This window comes from Pithys albifrons, chromosome 1 (assembly GCF_047495875.1).
Source record: "Pithys albifrons albifrons isolate INPA30051 chromosome 1, PitAlb_v1, whole genome shotgun sequence".
Lineage (NCBI taxonomy): Eukaryota > Metazoa > Chordata > Aves > Passeriformes > Thamnophilidae > Pithys > Pithys albifrons.
The window spans coordinates 97,514,822-97,542,524 of NC_092458.1; the positions used below are offsets into that span (position 1 = coordinate 97,514,822).

General features: G+C 41.4%; 1 protein-coding gene across 12 annotated transcripts in view; it reads left to right on the forward strand.

The window, feature by feature from the left end:
* The window catches only part of BBX (BBX high mobility group box domain containing), a 166,625-nt gene extending 141,440 nt beyond the window's left edge, over positions 1 to 25,185 (forward strand). For all 12 annotated transcript variants that reach the window (XM_071561782.1, XM_071561791.1, XM_071561776.1 and 9 more), the window contains 3 exons: positions 1,977 to 2,174; positions 2,845 to 3,037; positions 5,946 to 25,185. In XM_071561782.1, coding sequence (XP_071417883.1) covers positions 1,977 to 2,174; positions 2,845 to 3,037; positions 5,946 to 6,033 — 479 coding nt within the window. In that variant the 3' untranslated portion in view covers positions 6,034 to 25,185. The remainder of the gene's footprint in view (positions 1 to 1,976; positions 2,175 to 2,844; positions 3,038 to 5,945) is intronic.
* The last annotated feature ends 2,518 nt before the right edge of the window (positions 25,186 to 27,703 follow it).

Below are 27,703 nucleotides of genomic sequence, written 5' to 3' on the forward strand. Positions count from 1 at the left end.
TGATGCTTCAGTTTAATTGGACTGTGGATCTTTTCCTGTGCTTTCTCTTGCTCTCTTTACAAAAAATAAGTTTTACAGCACAACTCTGCTCTGGAAAAGTTAGCAGCTATAGCTGAGAAACACTAATTGAGGCTGTGTGCTTTTTATCAAAATAAAGAGCGTGCACAAGTTCAAAAGTATTTTACAAGAGAACATCGGAAGGTGAATTAAGATCATAAACAAAATAAGGTTGGGAATGTTTCCAAGTGTTTTTACACATATATACTAGACCTGATTGTATTCTTATGCTGTGAAACATTGAAAGGTCTCTTCCCATTAAAACAAAAGAGCAAAGGGCAACCGCTGACAAGATGAAATGTGCTATGGCTATTCTCTTCATCCTCACCCAGTGAACAGTTAAAGAGGCTCACAAAAGATAATGGTTTTATTAGCTGTATCTTTGAATCAGAATCTCATTCAATCTACAAAACAAACAATAAACAGAAACACACACTAAAATCAAAGAGGGCAAAGGCCAGGCAGACTGCCTGGCTGTTGTGCAGTTTGCGAGGTTGGGTGCTCTTGTGTGACACAACCAGTCTCAGTACAGGACTGGTCTTGTTCAGTGCTTTGCCCTTCTGAAGGAGCAGTTGTTTGCACACTGGCTTCAGTTTTATATTTCTAATTTTTACTGGTCCAGCCACCCAAATGAATGAATGAATATGTCTTTAAAATGGGAAGAAAGATTAAAAGAAACTCGGGGGAAGCAAAAGCTAACTGTAGACACAGTAACAGCTGTGAAAAATATGTAAAGGACTGTTGTGAAGAGATGGGCTGTAACCTGACAGGTAGTAAAGAAAATAACACGTTGTAAATTCATCAAGGGTGAAGAGGTGCAAGCATTAGGAAAATAATGTGTAATTATTCAGAATGGCAGTACACTGGGGAAAAAATACCTCAAGGACTTGGTGCAGATGCCAGGAGTGTTCCCAGATTCAAAGCAGGTTAGACAGGCATCTGTAAAAACTTAATGGGGCATTTCATTTGCTACCTGAAGCCTCTTCCTAACCCCTAGCTGACACTCATTACAGATGGGGTAGGCTTCATGATACTTTTATCAGAGGAGGAAAAACGATGTGACAGATGGCTCTATGGACTAGTGACACCCCATGGAATCAGCAGTATGCCTTATTAAATCAGTGCAAATTGAGAATTATTGACTACTGTACATGATCTCAGGCTTTGGAAGCTTAAATAAATGTTTTGTGATTGCTGTCTGACCAATGTCTTTCTGTGAACAAGATTAAAGTAACTTTAGTCCAGTGAAAATTTGGGATCATATTCAAGTTAAGGGCAAAAGGCTGCTTTGAAACACCAACACTGGAACTGCTGAGAAGGATTTAAACTGTTCCTTTCTCTCTCTGACTTTATGTGGGCAGTATTTGTTTCACAGTGTTTTATCTTGCTTGTTTCCTTTTTATACCATCCTTGTCTCTGGCTGTGATCCAGCTCTGCTTTCATATTTGCTTCCTTTTGGGTTTATTTAAGGTTTGTTGTTTTTTAAAAGGGAGTATTTACCTTTGCTTAGAGGAGCTGCCATACAGTGACTGCAGAGGTAAGACTGGGGGTTAGTCAGGAATTCCTGAATTCTTCTTGTGAGCCCATCTGTGAACATATGCTTACATGAGGACTCATTGTTCCTCAGTATCTTCTGTTGCAGTGTTTTATACAGACTGATACCCTGCTCCCCTGAAGTTCTACTGCTCGTCTCACAGTTTGCTTTGCAAATATTAGAAACTTGAACTTTCTAGAATATCTTTAAGAGCAGATGCTACTCCTCTTCTGCAAACATCTGCAGCATTCAGATCATATCTTGCCATGGGTTATGCTCTCAGTACCTGTGAGGAGGTTTTATGCAGCTAGATGCAAAACGGTAAATGAGCATAGCTGGTAACTGAATTATCCGGTATGTAAAATTGCATTTTTGTCCTCTTCAGCCATACTGTTAGAAGACAGAAATTCCATCGAATCTGCCTGGAAGAATAAAATTTCTATATCTGCCCTAAACACTCCAGAGCCAGCAATGATGCATGAGCCTTTAGTTGGCAGCCAGAAAAGGAAAGCAAGGAAAACTAAGATCACACATCTTGTCCGAACAGCAGATGGTCGAGTGTCACCAGCAGGAGGGACACTAGGTAAGGAAATTGGAGTTTAAATTATATTAAAACTGAATGGTTGGAGAAGGTTCGAGGGTACAAACAACCTATCAAGGAAAGTATTTTTCAGTTAATTTGTTTTCATACCTGCTTAGAATGATCATTCTTTAAAATACAAGGATCAATCAGCTGGGAAATCAGTGACTCTATAATAGCCAAATTCGTTTGTTTGAATGACCAAATCTGTCTTCTCTACCTGGGTATTTCTCTCTGAGAACTGATGTAGAGAGAAATGGAAAGCGGCTACCTTTCATAACTAGTTTCCAGTACAGCAAAGAAATTGCACTGCACTTAGTTATAGGTTGTAAAAATGAATTCCGTACTATGACAGTCAAAGGCAGAGTCCTTGCAGGAGTCTTTACAGTTAAGATAATCTTTCAGGATCACTGCATACACAAGAGCTCTCTCACTTGACCTGAAAGGTCAAATTCAGTTGAATGCAAAAGTTAGTAAACCGCTTCCTAAACCTTAGTACTGTGCTTCTGCCAATCGCTTGGGTCAGAAGAGGTTGCATCATGAATCAGATTACATTTGCAAAATCAAAGTTCAAAAGGTAAAAAGATTCTGTCTAGTCAGACTAGTCAGTATATCAATAGGCTGCTGTGAATTTAAGGGGTAGATCTGCATACTTAATTTTCTTTCTTTGCAGAGGAGAAGCCAAAAGAGCTGCCACAAAGTACTCTTCAAAAAACATCAAGTGCAGAAACAGATTGCAACAGTGAATGCTCCAGAAATGCAGAGACAGAAGAAAATCATAGTATTACATCAGATATGCCAGCAGTGTCTGCATTTTTTAGCTTAGCTGCTCTGGCGGAAGTAGCAGCCATGGAAAATGTACACAGGTATGGTTTCCTTTTCCCCTTTTTGTCTAAGTGAGTAGTGTGTGACTGACAGCTTGTTTAGAAAGCTTATGAGTAGCAGACTGTTTAATTTGGCTTGTGTTTCCTCTTCCACAGCTTTCTGTGGATGTCTGTTTACACCACTTGCTTAGCAGTGTTAAGTCTTCACCTAAAGGACAGTGTAATCTTATTTAACAGTCAGTAAAATTATCCTTTCTGGTAAGCCTACCTCTGCACTTGTGTATATAAACAGGTTCATATGTTCGTTGAGATCCTAATAATTGAGAATTATCAGATGCTATCTGTCAGACAATAGCAAATTTAAATAGCTATTGCATACTGATTTGCATTTTTCAGTGGCCTAAGACTGTGGAAGAAATGTTGTACAATTTGAGATGAAGTTTTTATGCTGAATATGCCTGAAAGTAGATAACTTGTAATATTTACTCTTGTGCTTTGCTGTGTAGAAGGGAAAACATCTGCAGAGCAGCATGGGTCAGTGTAATGGTTTTGATCCATTTACTCTTTTCTGTACAAATACATGTAGTTAGTTTCAACATAAACCTGCTTTGAGAGTTGGTTTTTTTCTCCCCTCTTCTTTTTCCCTTAGCTGGTTGGGGGGAGGAGAAACCCTTTTCACTCTGTCCTGGACAGTTGGCGTTGTGCCAGCTCAACCTAGGACAGTCAGAACTTCTCTGGGTGATGGAAAGCCATGGTGGTTTGCGTTGGTCCTCTCAGGTACTGAGTAGACCATCCACACAGATAAGGTGGGGAATGTACTTGGACTGTTGAATCAGTTCAGCATGATCTGACCTGTGATGGGAGGAAACCAGTTCTCCTTGGCTCTTAATATTTCAGTGTTGTTCTTTGGTGGTGCAGCTTACTGGAGATGAAACCCCATCCCCTCCTGCAGTGGAAAGTCAGTGAGGAAGCACTGGGCCAGTTTGAAACCATCACAGCCTTTGCAGATGGCATTTTGAGATTGCTGGCTGCCTAACAAGCTCCACAAGGCAGCAGTTGACAAAACCATTCACAATATCAATTTACTGTTTTTCTCATGGCCCCCATTGGTGAACCCAGTCCTGTGTGTTCAGGCCAGACATGAAACATGGGAAGGCTTTCTAGGAGCTCAGGGACCCTACAAGAAGCAGAGCCGCAGCCTGCCTGCTCTAGCTCCTCTCTGCAGGAGCTGTTCTCTTGCTTCAGCAGCGTTGTTATGGTTGAGAAGTGTTTTCACACTGCTGTCAGCCTTTACTCACAGAAGTGCAAAATAAGCATCTGCTATCATGACAGCAAAAGTCTGAACTTATTTGTCATTTTTTGTAGTCAGAAGCCACAGAGTGAGACTTGTAGAAGTGTTGTGCTAAGCTCTGCTGTCACTCACCCTTTTGGTGTTATCATTTGTCATTAACACTGGCCAGAATTGCACTAAAGCAACAGGATTTGCTTAGCTGTGGTTTTTTCCTCTTTGTTCCCCGAAGAATTCTTGTCCTCCTCTTGTCCTTGTTGAAGCCACCAAATGTTTTGCAGAACCTTCTGTTTGGGTCTTTCTCTTTTAATCCCATCTTTTGTCATGTCATCATGCAGCTAGAGCAGTGCAGCACCTTCTCATAAGGCCTGAAAACACCAAATCAGCAACTGTCCAGCAACTATCGCAAATGCCAGCTTTTACCCTGGGGGTAAATGGCAACAGGGGAAGACTCTCTCCCATTACAAAGTTAGCCACATCGCTCATGTACTTGGCAAATGGAAGTTAAAACAGCAACCTAAATCGTACTGGCTAGATGCTTCTCTGTTTTCTGCTGTGTTTGTTATCTTTTGCAATTCACTTTATTTGCAATTAGTCAGAATTGTGAAGAACAGAATTACGGGTTTGCTTCATGTGTTTCTTCAGTGTCTGAATATATTTATTAAATAGTTTCACAGATCCTTGGGACATGGAAGCCTTTTGGCAGCATGGTTTTCATGTGTCTTCTGTTTAGCTTTATTCCCCTTGTGTATGCCCCAGTTAAGCACGGTGAGTGTGAGCTGCATTTTCTGCCAAGGCCACTTGACTGTGCTCCAGTTGTGCAAAGCACATAGGTACCTCTGTTTCTGCTGGGATCTTACCTGTGCCAGAGTGAGTTAAAGTGGCCCTGGTGTAAATAAAAACTGGGCCTCAGATATTCATTGCTACCAATGACACATGCTGTAAAAAAATAGAACCTCACTTGGGAGAGTAGATAACAGGCAGTGACATCCTTTGTATATGTATTTTAAAAGGCAAACTGCAAAGGAGCCCTCCCAAGTCCATTTGCTGCTAATGTTGATTTCCAGCACATAATTCTGGCACAGTTAATTTTTATGATACCCTGTGCCAGGGGATCATTTTTAAATTAACATTGCTATAGTAATGAAAAAGGCGTTGTGCTAGGCTGATGTAGTGGTAAGTCATGTAACTTGGAGTAATCCCAATGTGCGACTCTGCTGATAAGTATATTTTCATATTGCTTAAAAGCTGGCTATTGACTCTCATTAACGTGATATACACCTCTGTCATTTACTTTCCTCTGCCATGCATGAGCTGTATGCTCTGCTTCTGAGGGCTGAAGCTGCTGCCTCACAAAGTGAATAGCAGAACTTGAGTGCTCAACCTCTTCAGCTGTGGAATTTGTTTTGTTTTGTCAAATACCGTCATGTCCCATTTTTTGCATTGTGATGTAGGTTGTCCTCAGGGTACTGCGTTACTGTTACAGGAATGCCTCTGAAAGGGCATATAAACTTGGTATGTAAGCGCCTGCAGCGAGCAAGGAGTTACAGTGTGTTGGATGTTAAACGACACAATGTGATGCTTTCCATCTCTTCTGGTCTGATACAAGCACCTCCCATGCTACAAATATTGACGGGTGGCTTTTCTTTTCTTCTTTTGCAGAAGTCAGAGGGCCACACCTCTCCCACACGATGGACAGCCAAATGAAATGTCTCAGGCTCCAGTGCTTATTTCCTGCGCTGACCAGTGAAGCTCCACTTTATTGTAAAACATTGTGCTTTACCTAATATCCTAGCCTTGTCTTTACCAAGGGAAGCTAGTCAGTCCATGTGATGGAACTAGAGACTGCAATAAAGTGCTTATTGCTCTGAGTGGCCCAGAATTCACTGGAAGCCAGACGTTAGCAACTTGGGCCAGGTCCTCAAATCGGAACCCAGTATGTAGGAGGGTGATATTAATTGTCTTTTAATGAACAGAAATGGAGTGGAATGATCCCAGAGCTTGCTTTCTATTGAAGGCTTTTAAACAGTAAATAGGTGGTTGGTGTGGAAAAGGCTGCCTTTACTGTTAGCTCACACAGCATCTCTTTTACCAACCAGAGAGTATGGCAACTAGTTTCATATAATACCTAGTTACTCTAAATGAAAATGAAAACAAAAAAAAAACAACAAAAACACTGACGCACTGCACTAGTTATTAATAGATATTCTTAGTCATTTTTGTACATGAAGATTTAAGTTCTAAGATGGTTTATATTAATAGGGTATGCCTACATTTATATTGTAGAGTGAATTTAAAACCTGTTCCAGAGAACTCAAGGCAGCCTGGACAGATGTACCATTGTTAGCGGTGTTTGGGCAGCCATGTGGTCCAGATGTTCTGCACTTTTATATTTGCCACCAGAGTGGTAGAGTTTACTGGGAAAAATTCTGACAGGCTATGTTTGGGTTTGTTTCTTTTTAATTTAGCTTTGAATAACCAGGATGATGTGCATTAGAAAAAAGGAGTGGTGTATGGAAAAGAAAATACTGCAGATAATTGACTTGTCTTTCATGCCTTAGAGGGTTCCTTTATTTTTGCATAGCTACCTGAGCGACTTGGTGAAACTTTGCTGTAAACAAGAAGTACTGCAAATGCGTTTTTCAAAAGTGACCTTAGTATTATTTCACCATTCTGAAAAACCGAAAACCATGACTTTTCAATGTACGTGTACATCAATACACATACTTTTTACATTTTACAGACACTGGCATGGCTGTAGTTACTATGCACAGTCCAAATCAACTTCAGAGTTTGCATAAAGGGCCAACTACAGTTCGTGTTGGTAAAATGGATAAAGTTGTATAACACCGAAGAGTAGCATTTGACTGAATTCAGACTACCAAACAGATCCATCTGCCAGTTTCTGTCTTTGCTTGTGTTGAATTTTTTGTTTTACTCTCATAAATACATCCCAAAAGCAGGCCAAGTGTATCACTCGGCCTGTTATCTTCACTTGCTTGACGTACACTATTGTATAACCAAGCATTGATTCCTACTAATAGATGCAAAATGGTCACTAGTAATTGATCTAAAGCTACAAATTCAACAGGGTACTTCTTCTATAGCACAAGATGTTTCCCTACTTTTTGCATTGTAGCACAACAATTTACCAAATTGGACTCCAGCAATAATTTTCTATTAGTCTTCGTCATACTGGCTGAACTTTTGATAGTATTAGATTGAGTTTGAAGTTCTTTGAATTAAGTCTTTAAATGATGCGAGTTTACATCACTCTATCAGGCATTCTTATTTATACTTGACTGAATTGATAATGTGTTTGGGGTTATTTTGTAACTAATTTGATGTAATAGCCATATGGAGAGTAACTCTATTAATGCTTGCGAGGTTTAGCCTTTCATTGTTATGGTTAAGTGAAAGTCTCTGGTTCAGTGTCAGGAAACAATATACAATGCACCACACGAGTTTTAAGAAAGGATTAAAGGTTTGACAAAAGACTGGGGAAGGGTCACTGAAACAACACCATCGAGGATGCATGTGTTGAAAGAAGGGAACAACAGAACAAAAGAATTTACAAGCCAATGAGTCAGTGAAAAGGCTTTTTTAAAAATTCAGGTGAATAAATGTCTAAGAGCCCCTAGAATGCCATTGCAGCCTATGGTGGTATTTTAAATAAAATTTTATTAAAGTTTTATAAGTTATTTTAACAAGACATGAAAAACTTAAAAGACTTAAAACTTGTGGGTCACAGCAGGGTGGCTGTTGGAGTTTTGGACCACTTTATAATTAGCTGAAATCCAAATATGTTACAGTGCAGGCCGTTCACGTTGACAATGGTACTAACTTATTTCTCTAGAAACCTTTAGAGTAGATATATTTTTGTCAAAGCACCCCATCCTTCCTCGATTTAAATTTCAATATTGTTCCTGGAGATATTTCTGTATATTAATGGTACCTTTTTTAAAAGAAACAGAAAATTACGTTTTTCTATATGACTTAATACCTTACTTGATCTGCTTTTCCTTGACTTTCCCTTAGAGAGGGGGTAGGGTTGGGTCAGTTTCCTGGATATGACTGTTTTCAGATACTTATAAACCTTTTTGTAGATATGCTTAATTTTTAAGCGATTAGGCACTGAGAGTAGCAGAAATCCTGCAAAGCTTTATAGTTCACTAGGCATCTGCCTTTTGTTGGTTCTCTGAGTGATGTCTTGATTTGAGTAGCTAGAATTTTCCCTGAATCTACTAGAAGGGGTATCAGTATTTTCAGGTAACAAAGTCTGTTAGCACAACAAAAATTTCAGACCAATATCTTACTGTATTGGGGTTGGGTTTTTTCCTTGTTTGTTTTGTTTTAATTTTTATTAATTTCAGCTGCTTTCATTTTGGAAAATCTTACTGCTATTGTGTGTACTTCAGTATACCAGCAAACACTGTTACCTGTTAACATGTTGTCCACAAATGCCTCTAGAGAAGAAATTGTTGCACCTTATGTATATCTCAAGCAAACCAAAATATGATGCTTTTCTGCTTTGTTTATTCTGAATATATTGTATCATACTTTACTGAACCCATTTTAACTTAGCTAAAGCTATCAATATTTATGCGTTTCACATTATTTTCTGGATCTGAACCTGTGTATAAATCTTTCTTTAAAAAAAAAGACAAGCATTTACTGTAGTCGACCTCTGTGACTTATCCATGGGAGGGGGGAATCTTGTCTCAAGTGTAAAATGCAGTACTGTCCCAGTTTTCCTTGGCTTTTATTTATTTAGTCATCCTCAGTATTTGGTATGTGGTTTTGAGGTATACAAAATACATTGTCGTAGCTGAAGCTACAGATCTAAACAGCTGGGAGAAAATTACTGTAATGTCTTCTTAATTGTTTTAGTACTGTATACAAATATGGGAAAAATGTTCTGCAGCACATTTGAGATGCAGATTCTTATCCCCACAGTAGGCCATTTTCCACATATTAGACCAAATCAATCAAAACTCTTATAGGTCTTTTATGACTAAATGATTCTAAAAACATCTATGGAGACTACTTAGTGCTCTGCTTATGGCAGTAACTACCCCTTGAATGTGCTGTGATTTCAAAAAAGAATATATTTATTTAAGATGACTGAATGCTCTTTTATACTAATACAGTATCCCAAAGTCATGAGCAAGAGACTTCTTGGTAGTTTGAGTTTCTATTTTATAGCATTGATGCATGACTTTTGAAATTTAAGTGATAAGCATTGTTGGAAAGGGGCACAGGAGCAAGGGACTGGTAGAAGTGTGTGAATTTGTGGTGTTTAAATTTCAGCTTTGGTCTTTATTATTTGGGTGAAAGGTGCCTCTGTAGCACAAGGCTGAAGAGCATTCTACAGTTTTTATCAAGTAGAGAGTTGTAACTCACATCAGAACAAGGGAATGCCTTATAGTTTTGGATGTTGTCTTTTGCAACAGGATATTAAATTGAAGAAGTTTTAATTTCCACTGCCTGTTAGCTACTGTACAGATACTGAACAGACTGAAGGCAATAGTTACAGACATGGGAAAGCTAAGAGAGCATGAAAGGAAAACTGGCCTTTATTCTCAGTATGGCAACGTTATGGGCAACAAAGGGGAATTAGAAAAAAAAGATGTGTATTTATATGTGTGTGTGTGTGTGTGTGTGTGTGTGTGCGCGCGCGCACGCCTGGGTGTGTACATTCTGCAAAATAAATAATGTAAGAAAACCAGAAACATGATGGGTCTACAAGACACCTTAATTTGTGTCAACCCTTTTGAGTGCACTCCCTTTTTTTGAATGCTGAGTCTAATATGGCTACCTCTCCTGAAAGACTACTTTCATTAACTACCATTTGCTTTCATGCTCAATCATGTAATCTTTTTGGCCATTGATACCATTTGTGTATCGCTGTGTGCTTTATTCTCCAAAAGCAACATTTATATAGTGCAGAAAATGTAAATGCTGAATATACAGTGGTAGCCAAACTGTTACTGGAGCATTTTTGTTTAACCTCTGCCATAGTTATGGGTTGCAGGACATGGGCCCACTAGCTCTGGGTGGTTCAGTGAGGTCAGATTTTGTAACAGCAGAAAAAGCAGTGATCGACTTCTGGTGTTTCCAGAGGTGCTGGAGAAAGCCAAGTGCTCCTCTCAAAACTTATTCTGGAGTTTATGTTTGCAATTCTAATTTCACAAGGAAACAACTGTGCAACTTGTATGTTGTATTCCATATGTTATCCATCAGATACTGTTTGTTTGCCATGGTTGTTTGCTAGATTTTAGAGCTCCTAAGTGTCTTTGCCATGTTTGTAACACTTGTGGCATTCTCCATACCTTGTACATACTGTGGAACTGTCAACTACAGCTGTCAGGATGCCGAGGCACTTCAGGACACTGAGTGCCATGAACAAGTACATTTAAGGCATTGAAAGAGTTACTTGCCTCCACCCCTGAATTCCCTGATAAAAAGTCATAGTGAGGTTTATGCTCTCACTAAGTACTGCTACAGTCATTTATACACTCAATATTTTCTACTGAATTGACAACTTTGAAGAAGCTTATGAGATGGATTTCTATTTTATGTTCCCTCACTAATTCCTTTAAGGCAGAAATCTAGGAATACTTGAGATGAGATCTCCACTCAGCAACACACCTAAGCTTAGGCTGAAAACCCTCCTTTACTTAAGGGGCAGCATTGTTGGCACTGTGACAGTGCAGGAGCCCTGATCATGGACCACTACACTCTTGGAGTTAAGCCTGAGCTTGTGTGATGTTCCTGGGGGAGGCACCTCACTGTAACCTAGGGCCTTCACTCAGATGGAATTTTAAAAATGACTGCAAATAGCTTAACATTTGTTGAGTTCTTCCAAAGAACTACATTGTAGTTTCTGGGTCTTGACTGTTAGCATATACCAGCAGACCCGCACTGTACTCTACTGGAAAAACCACACCTGTACAGATTACCTAACCAGGCTTCTGAATGTAATGTCTACTCTTTTCATCTCCACAACTGAAACCGTATTTTCCCCTACATACTGCTATACTTTAATCAGTGGTTGGGTCTTTGAAGGTGAGAAAAGCAAGAGAGGAATATATGTACATGTGTCTGCACATATGTATATGTAAACATACACACATGGGAGTGCAGGGACTTGCAACTCGTACTCTGTACAAAAGTGTTGCCATGTTAGGTCATACAACAATTTGAGGTTTCTCAGATTTTAGTTTTCCAACTTTCTTGCTAGATTGTGTTCTCTTTCCTACACATTAAACCATAAGGTGTGAGTTTCAAAAATCATACCTGAAAAAAATACAGATCCTGCTGACCTGGATGCTATGAAAACCTTCTTTCTCAGCAGTACTTGCTTTTAATAGCCAGAATCTGTTGACAATTTTAACACAACTGATTTGCTATGATCTTTCTTCTTAGGGCCCAATCCTTCAACTTCCATTCTCACATGTATTTCCACTGAATTTTGACCTAGTATTTGGCTTTATTCTCTCAAAAGTTTGGTTTAAACATGCCTTACAATAGTTCATCTCCATCAGTTGTATAACAGAGCTACTGCCTTCTTAGATGTGTGTAGTTAAGTCAATAAGCACATTTGTAGAATGTCATACTTTCTTCAAAAACCTCTAATTTGATATTTTTAAGTGCACATGTTAAGTCATGTGTATAACATGCTAAAGTACATTAAACTGTGATAATGAAATTGAATAAAATATTTAATAAAATATTTGAAATATTTGATAAGGACCTTTAAATAGATTTCTTTATGTTCATTCTATTTTGGTTACCTAGTGTCTGCCTGTAAACAGTTTCCCGTTTAAAACTAATGATTGAAAATAAATACTATTCAAATGGAGCTTCTTCGATGCTTCACCTGCTTTGCTATCAAGTGATTGTTTAACATATGACTGAGGTGGCAGTGTTGACAAAATTTGTTTTTGGCTACAGTATGAATTTGTTGGCTTTTTTATACTTAAACAAGCTTGGTTTCACCTGAAAATGGAAGATGCCAAAACCCAGAGATGGATCCTCAGAACTGTAAGCTGTAGTTTCCTGTCAGAGCATCCATTCAGCTTCTACAAAATGGCTGTGAAGATGTCACTTGTTTTGCAAAGAATTTCTGCCCATTTGTTCTTGCTTACATTTGTCTATAATGGGAGCTTCCTTTTTTTTAAAAACTTCTATTCTAGTTCGGCACTGTTGACTTTGTTGGGAAGATTCATAGATCCATTCAAGTGCCCCAGAATTCAATGAATTTATATTGCATAAAGCAGGAGATTGTGGGACAGAGAGGACCAGGACTCAGTGCAGTTAGGCTGTGGGAGAAAAGTTTCGCTTTTCTCCTGAACTTTCCGGGTATCCACTTTGTGTTTCTGAATTTTATCATCTTTGCACAACTGGGAAACTCATTCATAGTCCACAAGGGTATAAGAGCAGTCATCCCATATGAAGAAGCCCTTGCTATGTTTTCCATCTTTGGGCACTAAGAGAACTTACTCAAAAGTGGATTCTCGTTTAGAAATCAGAAGCAAGGGAGATCAGTATTTAAACTTAAAGGACCCCACTACCTTGGAAACACTTAAACCAGGACTCTGGTTTGCCCATATAATTTGCCCTCTTTGGGCTTGAAAATTAAACTGTTGGGGGTCTTTCTCTGTCCTTGGATGCCTGAAACCTCCTCAGTTGCAATGGATTTTTTGATCACAGAAAACATAAGCATAGTCTTCATGAACCCAGTAGACACAGGATGTTCACATGGAAGCAGAACTCCTGTCTCTGAGTCAAAAGTAGGAAAAGGGAAACCTTTAGGTTTGTGACTTTTTTTTAAACTATGTGCCATTTACTCAGGAAAGAAGAAATGTATGCAATCTTGCACTGCCTTTTACTGAGTATACATCAGTATCTCTGCAAAGAAAACACCAGGAGTGGAAGAGCTTCAGCATTAAAGGCCATGTAAAGGTCATACTTGAGAAGGGGGAAAAAGCTCTCGTTTAGTGAGAAAAAAAGCGAAAGAATTTTAAGAAACCTATATTCTGTCATATTGTATGCTCAGTCAGGGACTTTGATGTTACTAGTCTATTACATTTAATACCAAGTTACCTTAAAATAGTTGTCTTCATTCCTCAAACTCCCATCTTCTTCTCATCTGCTTTCATTTTGTTCTTCCAATGAAAGACCTGTTGAATTCAGCTAACTCTTAGTGCATCTTGGTCTGGTTTGTTACCCAGCTCTCATTAATGTTGCTTCTTGGAGCTGCTTGGCATTACACTTACTCTTAACTGTCAGGTAAGATAAATTTCCACTAATACTTTTGAAAAAACACAGAGTGGAAAAGCGTCATTCTACTCAAGCACCACACATCTGCCAGACACTGCAATATTTGCTCCTCAGCACCATTTGTTGGGTCATTTTAGTTGTTCATCCTGGAGTTTTTTAATGTGCGGCTAACCCTGCTTTCAGAGAGACTTTTTTCTTTTTCTACAATGTGATGACATCAAGTCAGACACAAAGTATACCTGAGCATACTGAATCCATGCTATATACCAGCTTGTGAAGCTGTCGATTCTTCAGTAGGACACTAGCACTTTGTAACAAAATACGAGATGCATTCCTATATCTGCTGCAAAGTTTTGTTTTGTTTTCTGAAATAAAACCCGTAAGATTTAACATCTACCATCTATTCAGTGTCAACTTCTTTTTTTTGTGGACTGTTCTTGGCACAGCAACAGTAAGAAATTGATCTCTAATACAGTTTTATTTAAAATATACTTCAGATTTCAGCAGGGCTTCTTTGGGTGCTTTCTGATAGGAGAAGGTAATGTCAGGTCATCAGCAGAAATAAGCTGGCTCACAGTGTAGCTGCTGCAAGCTCAGCTGAAACTCCAGTTAAAAATCTAGCCTATATAAAGTACAAAATACAAAAAACATATTCTGTATAGAGCAGCACTTCAACTTATTCATCAGTCCATGAAACAAGAGGAACTAATTGAAATAGACCCGAAAATCAAACCAGTTGAGTCAGAGTGATAGGCATACTAAGAGAAGACTACATCCACTTAAAAAAAGGTAGGAGCAACAAAAATCTGAACTCTCAGGAGACGTTCTTCCAATCCAAAAGAAGTCTTTTGAGTACATCTTTGGAGTTCAGTAATAATAACTTCTATGTGTGGCCCACCAAAGGCTTCCCTGGCAGACCACCAGGCTTAAGTCAGATTAATCTGGGCATCAATTCCCTTCTTTCCAAGGTCTGAATGGGTTCTCTGTCAGCATCACTGAGGATTATTAAAATGTCATGCAGTTTTTAGGCATTAAGGAGAATTTGGAAATCAGCCCCAATCTGTTAGTAATTTAAGATACTCGGTTTTGTTGGTGGTGTCCTGTACCAGTGGCTTTTGTAGTGCCACTGAGTGATGAGCTCACTCTGAGCTATGCAGATTGCAGGATCTGGAGTTCACATGTTTTCAGTCTTGCAAAATTGATGACTTTGATTCAGATGACCTGCAGCACGCCATTGCCATTAGCATTGATCAGGGTGATGTCATTTGAGGCAAATTCATTGTGTATCTCTCTGACAGACAGGCAGTTTCCTGTTGTGTTCTGAGGTGGTCCATCTGGTTTGGTCCTCACTGGCTCACTCAAAAACCTGTTCTTGCCTGTGAATGAACTTTTCTGGGATCCTAGTTGTGTGTCATGAAGCAGAGCTCTGGCAGAGGGAGATTCTTTCAGCACAAGCCTCTCCCCTTCAGGACGGCAAAGTTTATCTATGCCTCAACAACTTTATGTGGAATCTCTTCTTGCCTGCAGCTGCTCAGATTTTTGTAGTACAAAATGAAACAAACCCAACCAGGAGCTCAGTGGTAAAGTGAGACCTTGACAAGCTTCCATGTTCCAGTAGGTGGTAGTTTGAGAGTAAGGGTGTAATGTGTCTCCAGTGAGAGCAGCTATGTAGTGTGTGGAGATTGTCAGGTTGTGGCAACAAGGCTCTGTTTCCTTTTGTCTTGAAGAGCAGTGTTTTCTAGTGGAAGTAAGGTGGCAAGGAATTTACCATCAGAACAGGTGGCCTATTGTCTTCCAAGAGCAATGTTTGCCAACCAGTTTAAAAGAACAATGAGAAATTGCAGTTCAAGTCTGTGGCTTGTAATGGATGCTGTGTTTTGTTTCGGTGACTGTAGTGATAACTTTTCAGTTAGAAGTAATGTGTGAGTTACTTAAAGGTATGATGCAGTTCTAAACCATCCCATTCACTTCTAGTTGACAGATGTATTTGGCACGTGGTGTAAGTGTTGCTAGTGAGTGCTTCCCGGCAAGTACATCATAAACAATATCAAGTGTTCATCATTATTTTAACCAGTAATTAAGAAAATTCTTCCTGCTATGTTTTAAGAAAATATACTGTGCTTGGCTAGCACAAGGCATAGTTTCATCCTGGCAAAGTAATGGAGGGAAGCATTTGCTGTGTGACTGTTTAATCTCAGTACTTAATTTTTTCAAAACATCTTTGCTAGTAACTGTCTGTGGTGTACCATATTTAGGACATAGTTAATTCAGCTCTGAGATATTTTAAAGTGAAGGTAACTACTTCTTATGCAGAAATCCACACCACAAGGAACTATCTTAGGAATGACAGTTGCCAAAGGATGCTGCATGCAAATGCTTGATCTCCTTAGATGTGGGACATGCAGGATGGAGGATTGCAGGCCTAGGAGCCAGAGCGTTGGCGGGTAGTAACACAGGTTCACAGTGTAATTGGTCTTGCATGAAGGGAAAACAAACAGGCCTATGATTTAAATGTCACAATAGCTGTATTTAAAACCCATTTGATTCACTGAGCCCAACATGTCAGCACCGTGTGCACCTCATGCCAGGGAGTTGCTGTGCTGCTTGTCCTGAGCATTGGCTACTTTTTGGTGTTCTGCAACTCAGCATTTTTAACTTGCCCTGTCTCTAAAGATAGTAATGGAGCCTAGGTCTGTCACAGCTGTACTATATAGAGTGATATTTGGTACAGTAGTGTTGTGCAGTGACAGGTGCAGCAGTCCCACTGTAGTTTTAAAGCAGTAAAGTGGTAGCAAACAGTTCTCATGGGGTGGCCAAGTGCAGTTACTGCAGCTTCAGAGGATGGGCAGCAATGTTGAGCCTGAGCAAAAAATCCATCTGTCCTTCAGTCACCAACAGCTTCACTTGGGCCAGGCTCTGGGAAGAGCAGAATTAGAGAGTGCTTATTAAAAAGTCCTTAAAAAAGCAAAGCAGAATTTTACTCATTTGCCTCCATGCACCTGACAACAGGATTGATTCAGTCTGTTATGGCTTTTGTATAAAAATTGCTGCCAGGTTTGCTGCCATCTGGCAGCTGCACTGCTCACGCAGTGTGCACTGTGCACTTGCTGTATTATAAATGAGTGAGGGGAAAGTATATAAATATTTTACAGATTTTTGTATTCACCTGTTGGCAAAACATACCCAACATACCTTGGTCATCAGGTGGTCAGAAGGCAGTAAATTCCAGATTATCTCTAGGGCTGGGTCCTTGTTTCAGCATTTCTAACAGACGGCATATATGCAGATGCATTTTTTAAAAATATCTAATTTATGAGGGTTGTCCTCTTGTTTCATGGGTGAGGACCATGAAAAGACCATAATATGCAAGAGTCAGTATAAAAGCAGTTGTTTCATATTCACAGATTCTGTTTAATCTGCAACTCGTTTACAAAACCTCAACAAAAAATAGAAGTGTGCTGTTCCACCTGGCCACAGTGACTCTGTAATTGATGGCCAAGGGCTGCCAGCATAAATTTAAAAGCATCTTTATTAATAAGATAAAAATGTATTCTTAAATAAAATTGTCTGGGCTTTTAGACCATTCAGAAAGTACTCAATGCAAGATGAGTATATTTTTTTACTACTTTTGATTAATAAAACTACAAATACAGTTATTTTAACAATCTTCAGGTAAACAGAAAATGGTGAATGTAGTTTTTTAGATGCCATGTGTTGCCTCAGACCCAGATGGGAGTCCCTGGGCAGCACTGGCATGTCACACATGACAGTGCTTGTGGGAGGATGTGGTGGCATGTGTGGAATGTGCAGCTGCCTTCAGCATCAAACAGTCATCCCACAAACCTCAGCCATTTGAAATCCATTGCCATCAAGGGACATAAACAGCATAAACACTGTTTAAAGTTTAGAACTGGTGGGGTTTTGTCACTTTTGGCAAATATACTGTCCAAATGAAAATGCTTTATATTTGGTAGAGACACATCACTTCTTTAGATGGTTTTGTTTATGTTTCAGGAAGTGAGGAACGTTAAGGTTCACTTGCAAATCTTTCACCTTGCTTTTCAGTCATTTTGGCTTTCTTCTTTCTTTTCTTGAGCAGATGAACACTTGGTGGACTTCAGTAGCAAAACATCCACAGATTTTCAGTAGAATGGACAGTATCCTATACCTTCCTGAGCTACTGCATAACTGAAAAACCCACAGAGTATTTTTGTATTTAGCAGTGTTTTAACAAGTTTCCTCAGCCGTGTCCATGCGTCAAACACAGCTTCTGCAAGAAGGTAATTACAAAGAAGTGGGATCCTGCAGTGAAGTGAATGGAGCAGCAAAGCTCCCCAGGCCTTTCTTGTGCCCCAGCTCTCTGTAGGAAAGCCCAAGCAGCACCAGGATCAGGCACCCAGCACTATTGAAACATGATAAATTGTTTCTTCTTTCTAACAGTTTATTGGTGAAAATAGATTCACAGTTTACAGGGATTTGACCTGTTTCATTTTTTAATACATGGCTTGAAGGCACACAATCTTTTTTTGTTAAAAAAAAACCAAAAAAACCAAAACACACTCCCTTCTATATATTAGTCCTACAACGTTTGCATTAGGTCATACTAAACTTTAACTTGCCAAATAAAACTCTTACCACATTTCTAAATTTCTTTTTAGTGGGGCAAATGAAAGTTCCCAGACAATAAATTTTTTTCTCCATAATTACTGAAGAAACCTTCAGCTCAAATGAACACAATAGTGGCTTTTTCAGTTACCCTACTCACATAGCCTTCCCTAAGCCAGCAGGCACGTGTGGGGCAAGCCTGTGGGATCAGGACCACATTTACATGCAGCATCCTGGCTTTCCCTCCAGACAAGGCAGGCTGGCCATTGGGAAGCACAACGCAGCAGCCCCACTGCATCCCAACGGAGCCCCTCGGCGCTGCTGCACAAGGTGCAGTCCAAGTTGCACCTGCAAAGTAAGGACTGTTGCTCTGCATGGCCTGTCAGGCAGTAAAATGCTGTTCTGAATTTCTGTATCTTTCACCTACTTCTAGCTGTCCTAGGCACCTTGCATGACACAGCTTGTGTTAGGAGAGCAGTTCCCTCTGGGTTTGAGTTGTTACGGTCAAAAATTTGGCAGTAGTAACATCAGATACTTGCTGTTGTAAATTCCTTCCATCTCTTTGAAATGCTGTTGCGGTAGTTGTCTCAAGGCTCTGTGCATATGTCATAATTGCTGATGCAAAGACATTTTTATCCTCGTTGCTGAGCATTGATTTCGCAAAAAAACATGAATTTGGAAAGAATGCCACAAACTTCAACAATTAAATGTGTTACTAGGTGGTTGTTTTTTCATCCATATGAAATTTATAAATGGAGGGAGGAGGATTAATTCAGGGTGCAGACAAGCCTATAAGGAAAGACCAGCATCTTCATAAATCAAATTCTGCATTTTCTGCTTGTGTTGCTATGGTGAGAGTGGGTCAACAACCTGCTGAAGTAACTGGTCACAGCAAAAATGGTGAACGGAGGGGTTCCCGTGTCCATCCATAGGTGAGCATGACACATCAGTGCTGCTGTTGTTTATTCACTTCCTTTCATTCCTTAGTAGGGTTTGGTGTGTGAGGTCAGCTCTGGGCAATTGCGTTACATGAAATGCAGCGTTGCACATTGTCATCACAGTAGTGTTGGTATTTCCTGATGGCATTTCACCCTGATGTTTGTGAGTGCCTGTTTTAAAATATCTCAGGCTCCAAGCTTGACGTTTCTTCATTTTTGTTTTTCTGCTGAGGCAGAGTCGTGTTTCTTGTAAACCAGATCTTTCTTTGGGTTACTTATAGCTGACTTTAAAAACCAACTGCTCTTGGAATACCCAACCCCTGCAAGCTATAGGCAAGAACTAGAAAAGCATATTTAAAAGGTGCAGTGATTCTTGTTAGTGTGGAGTGGTTTTGTTCGTTATCAACTTGTCAACAGTGCAGTCAATATTTTTTAAGATGGCAAAAGGCTGAAGGAAAGCTTTCTGTGGCAGCTTTTGAATGTCAGCATAGACATTTCTCTGTGTTCTTCTTGCTGCTCTCCATTTTCATTTTTTTTCAAGGTGACTGTATAAGTAGAGAGGCTTTTGGTGGTGTGTGAGAAAAGTGTACTCTGACTCCTAATAGAATGTCTGAAGTGCCTGTGTGTGTTCCTGGACAAACAGCAAGCGAAGGCAGAAAACGGAGCAGCCAGTCAGGATATTAAACACTTCCTGAGTTGTGGCAGGATGAGGTCTTGGCAGTATTAACTTGGCACAGATTCACGGGGCCAAAAGAGACTTGGGAGATGTCAGCTAGAAAACTTCCAAGGCAGGTTAAGCTATACTTAATCACAAACATGATGGCTGGGTGTTGAATTGTCCTTAAAAGCCTCTAATAGTGGAGAATCAACCATTTTGCCATGCTGTTTTTTTCCTCTGTTTGACTGTCTTTTGAGGGTGGTTTATTCCCCCAGTGCCTAAGTACAAAATTTTAGGGTACAGGAGAAAAAGACTGTCCTCAAAAGACATTAGACAGAGAAGCATTTTAGCTGCTTTTATAAATGCAACCTTAGAAATAATGCTCATAAAATCTGAGACAAGGTTTTCAAGGAGCACCAGACAGACTTTATGCTTGCCACAGGACTCCTCCATGTCTTTGAAAAGGTATTCCTTCAAGTAGTGTGTCAGGTTGATGGTTAATAGCCATACCAGAGAGGTTCAAAGAGACCTTTCTCCTTGTGCTGTGTTTTTTATCCAATAGTTGCCTTCATTTTTTTTTACAGAGTTCAGACAGTGAAAAAACAGAAAACCAGACCAAAAAAAAAAAAAAATAAACCCAGCTTGCCAGGCTTTTTCCTTGGTACCCTTTTCAGATTCCACAAGTCTATCATTAAAGCCATATTATGAGGAGGAAGTCAAAGGAGAGCAGCATCCATTTCAACAGGCAGTGCTTGTGCCAGCCACAGCAAGAGGCTGGAGAGCCAGTGGGTGCCAGAGCCTGCCCTCACTCTACAGCTGTCCTCTCTCAGCTGCCTCTGGCTGGGGAAATAGGCATTTTCCTGGCTGTCCTCTGTTGGGATGCTGCTGGAAATGCATCACCTGTGCTTGCAGCGAAGTCCCTGCCTGAGTCTGATCCAGCCTCTGCCTGAAAGATATGAGAAAAGCAGCCCTTGATGGTGTTGGCAGTACAAGGGACCAGGACATCCTCAGGTCTCCACTTTGAGACAGGCTGTACCTGCAATACTCTCTATCTCCAAAACCAGGACTAATGGAATTCTTTTGCAACACTTAGGAGACTAATGGAGCAAGTCCAGTGCATTACCAGAGCCGTGTGCTCCATTGCTGCCGATGTGCAGATTTGCTCTGGACAATGCCACAGTTTATCAAGGAGCCTCCGAGGGACAGACCATGCTTCTCTCCATGCCGAGTACTCATTACTGGGAACAGGTGTCCAGTAGGGGAGCAAAGGCATCCCTCAAGCAAGGGGTGGCATTGCCTTCATTTTCTGCCTGTCCTGGTCCATCAGGAAGCTCCCTGCCTGCACTCCTGGTTTCTGTGCCTGGTGCTGGGGCAGGGGTTTGCTGCACTCAGCAGAAGTTGTAGGCTAGCAAAAATTGAGTTGGCAAACCTCTTACCCTGCAGTGGGCCAGGCACTGGGCAAAGATCACCCCAGCTGTGCCAACATGCTACTGGGACCCTGCCCCAAACCCACCAGCCCTGCTCTTCTGTGTGGCCACACGAAGCTCAGAGGTGGGGGACGCGAAGGCGAAGCCCTGTGTCTCCGGTGGCAATGCCATTTAGTGCCTTCTGCAATGCATGGCAGTCCCTTGTCAGCCCCACACTGCCATGGCAGGGGCCAAGGGCTGCACAGGGTGCTGGGGGGCTGCACAGCACCAGTTGTGCACTTCCAGGGCTTTGTGACTTCAGCAAGAAGCCACTGTGAGCTGTGGCAGAGGTGGCCCTGCCAGTGCTGCCAGAGGCACACAGTGCCCATCCTTTGCCATTGTGGCCCCAAGGCCCTGCTGAAGCTGCTCCATGTGGTGGTACTGACCTGGGCACTAACACCCAGGGTGGCACAACAAAGAAGCACAGGGACTGGGCTCAGAAGTGTTGGCTTCCTATGGATGCTTGCTCCAGGTGATGCCTGGTCCCAGTTACTGGCATGGATATGCCAAGGGCCTTGGATGGATGAGGGACCCAGGTCTGTTTATTTCCAGTAAGAGCCATTGGTGAAACTGCGCAACTGTGTGCTGACCAAAGACTGATTTTTAAGGGCAGTATCTCCACAGACAACCTCCTGCAGTAGTTGACAATCTCCAAACACTGAGAGAGAAAGCATTTAATGGCTAAAAAGGAAAGGGGGGCAACAGAGCAGTTTAAGAAAATGCAATTTTCTCAATAACCTTGTGAGTGGAAGAAATGGCACTATAAAAGGGGAAACAAAACTTGTGGAATGGATGAACTGATTTTCCCCAAGCCCAATAATCACTCTATCAAGGATGGCCTAGCACTGTGAGTGTTTGCTCCTGGTTTCACACACACACAGAGATGGTGGATGCCTATCAGGCTGCACTTCAGTTGCAATTGAACTAGTGTGTTCAGCAGTCCTCAACTTTCACAATCTATATAATCTTCAGCATTGCCTAGAGAAGGAAAAGTGTTTTCCTCCATGTTCACAGATTCTCTCCTGTTCTGATAAACTCTTCATCCCTCATGCTCCCGCTGATTTTCTTGCTCCTGCTAACGCCTGGGAACCCTAGGATAAACAAAAAAACCAGGTTGCAATGGAGACAAAAGTGACAAGCTGCACTTTGCAGCAGGTGACCAGTATATGACTTCCAAATTACACCCTGTTCCTCAGTAGTTAAAAAACAAGGGCAGCCAGTATGAATCTTCAGTTGATTTTATATCCAGTGTAAGTGCTTCTCACTTAAAATTTGTCCTTTTTTCCCCTTCTGTTCAGAAGAGCAGGCTGCTTCTCACATTTTCCCTGCTACTGAGTATCAGCATGTGCTTTTAGTCTTGTAGGGTTGGAGAGGAATTACCAACAGAATTGGAAAATAACACTGATCCTGCTACACTTACAGGAAAAAATTTATTAGCAAAATCCAAAAAAGGGCATTTCTCTTCTGTTGTCCTTGCACAATCTGTATAACACCAATGGTAAAGCAAGGTCCAGGTAAAATGATGCTCTGTGGTGATGCAGGGACTGAAGTGACTGAATTTTAAACAGCGTCCATACACAGTGGCTTTCCTGATACAGGCAAAAGAATTCACATCACCACACAGCTCATCTTTAGCTTTTGTGTGTGTACCTCTTCCTGCAGTACTTACCTGCCTGCTCCCAAAGGGGACCTGGATGAGACAGAGAAGGATACCTGTTGCTTGGATAGCTAAGATTGCTTCTGAGCTCACTATGAAATACCAATCAGGAAATTTCTATCCTTACTGTTTTATAATTAAAGATGAATTCAACAAGGGTGTGTTTGCCTGGCTAAGTGTCCAGATGTGCTTTTAAGTAGAGCCCATTCTTCCTTTCCTAATAGTGCAAATAGATCCTGTTCCACCAGGGTGTCTTTCAAATATCCATTTTTAAGCTCCTCTATCAAAAGGTCAAAATTATTATGGGAAACAATTGATTTGTTGCCACGCTTTTCTTGATACATGTTCTGTGTTATAATCAAAAACCAGCTTCTATTGAGGATGTGCTGTGCAGTTTTGGCCAGATGTTGGTGCTTGTACCAACAAGTGTTGTTGGTGCTTGGAGGTGCTTGGAGGTTGTTTCCGCCAGTGGCATGTGCCTGGCTGGGGGGTCCAGTGGAGCAGAGTGCTCCCTTTTGCTGGTCACATGGAGCAGATCCTGGTTTGGCAGGTCACCAGGAAATGTTGCAGGGTGTAGAGAATACCTGGGCATGTGTGAAAACAGAGCCAAAGCCAGAAACATCCCTCCTACCCCTCTCAGCTGTATCATTCTGCCCAGTTTTCTGCCTGAGGGGAAAATGCTCTGTGCCTGTGCTGCTGTGTTTGAGGTCATTCTTCAGTCTCAGCCACTTACTTCATACAAACCCACCTCTTCACCACTGGGGTGGTACCTGAACTAGAGCAATTGATTTGGCAAAAGTCTCCTAGAAATCCTTTGGCAAGGAGTGTGTGTCATAAACAGAGGTGATGTAGCAGCAAAGTCTGTGGAGGGTTGGGCTGAGAGCAAAATGACGTCACTTACAAGTGGGGCCTCATCTCTCTACCCCTTTTTTTTGTAGAAAATCCAGTGGAAGGGGTGCTACCTCTCTGCATGTGCATGCTCCTGCTTTGCCTCTGCAATTACACCCCAAGACATAAACAGGGAGCAGACTAGAAGAGGGTGGCACAAAAAGCACCCATGGTCTCACCAGTTCCTCATGGTGTCCCCAGCAAATGTTTCTCCCTTTTTCCTTGCTTGGTGCTTGGGCTTAGTTTTTGGGCAGCAGCAACAGGCACTGCTCTGCTGCTTGCCTGCCGGCTACGGGGAGCATAAGGTTGAAATAGCCCAGCTGGAGGTTTGACCCAAAAAGGCATTAAAAGCATTTCCTCAAATAGTTTTAATTTTAGTAAGTCATATTTAGTAGCCCTCAGGACACTGGCTGTGTGAGAGGAAAGGGTTATGTCCAGAAAATAAAGATGGATGGATGGATGGATGGATGGATGGATGGATGGATGGATGGATGGATGGATGGATGGATGGATGAATGGATGGATAGATGGATGGATGGATGGATGGATGGATGGATGGATGGATGGATGGATGGATGGATGGATGGATGGCTGGCTGCTGTATGAAAGGCTGCTCAGAGTTTGGTGTGGATTGGGAGGCATCACATCTTCCTTAGAGAGAGGATCCCTTTGCAATGTGGTTCAACACATGAGGGGGGGGAGGGGGGGGGCTGGCAGGGGAAGCACTTTGACTGAAAAATGTTCTTTTAGATTAAACAACAAAACTCTGCATGCACATACAGACTAGATCTTCATAATGCAGCCAGGTTTTGACAGTGTACTGCAGCATTATTGCTATTTATAATCGACAATTACTAACACTATAATCCAGTAAACTTAGTGGTAGCAATTACAGCAACATAAATAGCAATCCAGATCACTAAAGGCATTGCTGTCAATTCAGGTGGCAGCTATAACATTAGAAAAGAAAAGCTGGAGGGAAGATATCAGGATTCGATACATGAGCTCTGGTCTGCTAGTCTTTTATATACCATTTTTAATATACTTCCTGAAATGAAGCTTCAGAAAGGTACACTGCCTCTTTAAAATTAGTCTAGGAACTACAGGTAGTTCACATTATTTTTAAAATAATAAATATATATATATCTATATTAAAATATATATGTATACATAAGTTGGCTAGCCTACCTTGTGGAAAGGCTTCAGCTAAACTAAGTCTGAGCTAATATTGCATTACCATGGTCTTCTGGTTTGTAGATAGCCCTTCCTTATTAGATGAAGTTCTGTTCTTGCTCCACAGAAGGTGCCTGTGTATATAACTCCTTTGTATTGCTTTCTGCAGAGTCCCTTATATATTTCTTACTACTAATGCTGTGTAGAAAAGGAAATCCAGAGATTTTACTACTGATAATTAACCATATAATGGCCATTAGCAAAATAAAGATTTAGTTGTTTGGGAAACAGATTATTTATATTGTGTATGGTTTATTGCCTGATAACTTGTTTGGTGACTGGATATTCTTTTCCTTCTCCTGGTCCTTTTCTGCTTTTTCCAGCTATGGTGTTTACTCCTCACTTTGATTATCTAGCAGGCAATAAAGTATATTGTATGTTTTGAAGCCAAGTGGTGTGACTCTTTTAACTGTCCATTGCAGAGGAGTCTGTGCCAGTGGAGGGAGCTGGGGCTGCTCCCTGGCAGGAGGGTGAATCTCCAGCCATGGCTGGCACCTCTCCTCGGGCAGCTGCTTGAGCCGTCAGGGCTCAGGACAGTGCCCAAGACAACAACCCACCATTTCCTACTCCAGAGGAAGAAGCTGCAGCCAGGAACAGTCACAGCCTTGCTTCCTAGTCATGCCTAAGGACATGAGGAGACCGTGTGGACACAGATGAATCACTGCATATCTAATAAACTCAGATAATCACACTTTTTACCTCTCCATCACAGACAGCAGGGGCAGTGGCAGGTACCTTCGCTGTCATTGGCAGCTTCTGGCTCTTGACAGCTTTGTGGTGCCGTTTTTTCACTCCAGATACAGATTTTTGCAGAGCTCAGTGCTCACGGCAGTCTCAGCAGGGGCACTCAGTGCTGTCCTGCACACAAGGCAGTGCATCCCCCACCTCAGCAGCTGCACACCCAGGTAGGTGTGCAGAAACACTGCTCCAGGCACCACACTCCTGCAGTGTCAAGTGGCCCAGACATACCTGGTCTGCTTGTTTGGGACTGTATTCTTTGTTTTGTTTTGGCTTGAATGGGGACCCAAGTCCTGCATGGCAATCCCTCCCTCCTGATATCTGGGGCATTTTTTTCTGCAATTCAAAAATTTCACTCCCAGAAGTGCCTGGTGGGAATGCACCCCAGCTGTGTTTGCAAGAGGGGCATATCCTCTCTATGGCATTCTCTTCCTCTTCCTCACCTGTGGCTGCTCAGGGGTCACCTGTCACCTCCCAAGGGGACACACAGCATCACCCTGTGCTTTGCCTTCCTCCCAAAAGGCTTAGTACATCACAAAGGGCTGTGATCAGATCACTCACCTCAAGAAGCCAATCCTTCCCCATGGGTCAGGAAGGGGGTGCATGGCCCCCCTTCTGTGAGGTGGCTCAGAGGACAGGGTGTGAGAGAGCAAAGCCACCTCCTGCTAAATCTCCTCTGAAACCAACAGCTTTAGCATATGGGGAGATGGAGCTGCTAAAAAACTTAGCCTTCATCCATCAGCATCATTTTCTGGTATTTATTTTCTCCCATTCCACCTTGAAACAAATGTTTAAACAATGGCACTGCCTATGTAGCAAAACTTCCCAAAAAGCAGTAAAAAACTCTCATTCGTAAGTAAAATGGAACTTTCTTGTTTCAGTTTTGACTTTCACATATTTTGCTGGTTTCTGCAGGGCTGTATGTGCGCATTCCATGTAAGTACACATGGAGGGAAAGTTGGAAAACCTTAGTCACACACCTCCAGGATGGTCCCCTACTGTCTGCACCCCTTCTGCTGGGGAAAAAAAAGTGCCTTTTTTTTTTTTGCATTAACAAAAGTATTCAGAAGTTTATTTATTTTAGCATCAACAGAGAACATGAACTGGAGACTTGCATCCAGGAAATGCCTGGCTTCTTCTTGCTGTGCTTGATGCATCATGGGGGAAAAAGGCCATTCCCATTTCTAAGTAGTGGGGTTTCTCCCTTGTACCATAACCCCACTCAAACACTGTTCTTGTGTCCTCAGATGCCTGTGCCAGGACTTGGCCTTACTTGCACATGCTGCTTGGAGAAAGTTGGTAAAATAGAAAGCAGCAAAGCTGGCAGCTCGGGAGTGGGTACAGCAGCCCACAACTTCTATATTCAGCAACTAATGGGCACTGGAGAAAAATCTTAATTATGAAACATATTTTATGCATGTGTCTGTATTGTATAATTTTATAATTTTAAAAATTGTTTCTTGTGGCATATTTATGACTGACATAGTGGGGGTTCTTTTATTTCATAGTGTAAATTGTATCCTCAGAGGCTTTTTTACCAGCACAAATGAGATATATGGAAAGAAGGGCTGCTGCAGGTACTTTGTGAGGCTAATGCCTTGCTCTCTGGATTAGTTCAGCTGGTAATCACAGGGTCCATTTGTAGAAATAAAATGAATCTTGCCTTCATGCTGGGCCTTGTGTCAGCTCCAGGCAGCAAATGCTCCCAGGTTTGTGGAGGTAAGGCTTGGGTGTGCTCCAGGCTCCTCCAGCAGCTGTGGTTTAGTCAACCCCAATCTTCAGCCACAGACCAGTGCCTTCCTGTAGTTTGTTTCACCAGCTGGTGAACAGTTTCAACCAGCTTGCCAAAGCCAAAGTCTTGCATCCCAGAGGACTGAGGAGAACTTTCAAGCTGATTGGAAGTCTGACAAATGTCTGTGCAGACCTTCTTGTTATGGGTGAAAGCAGAGTCA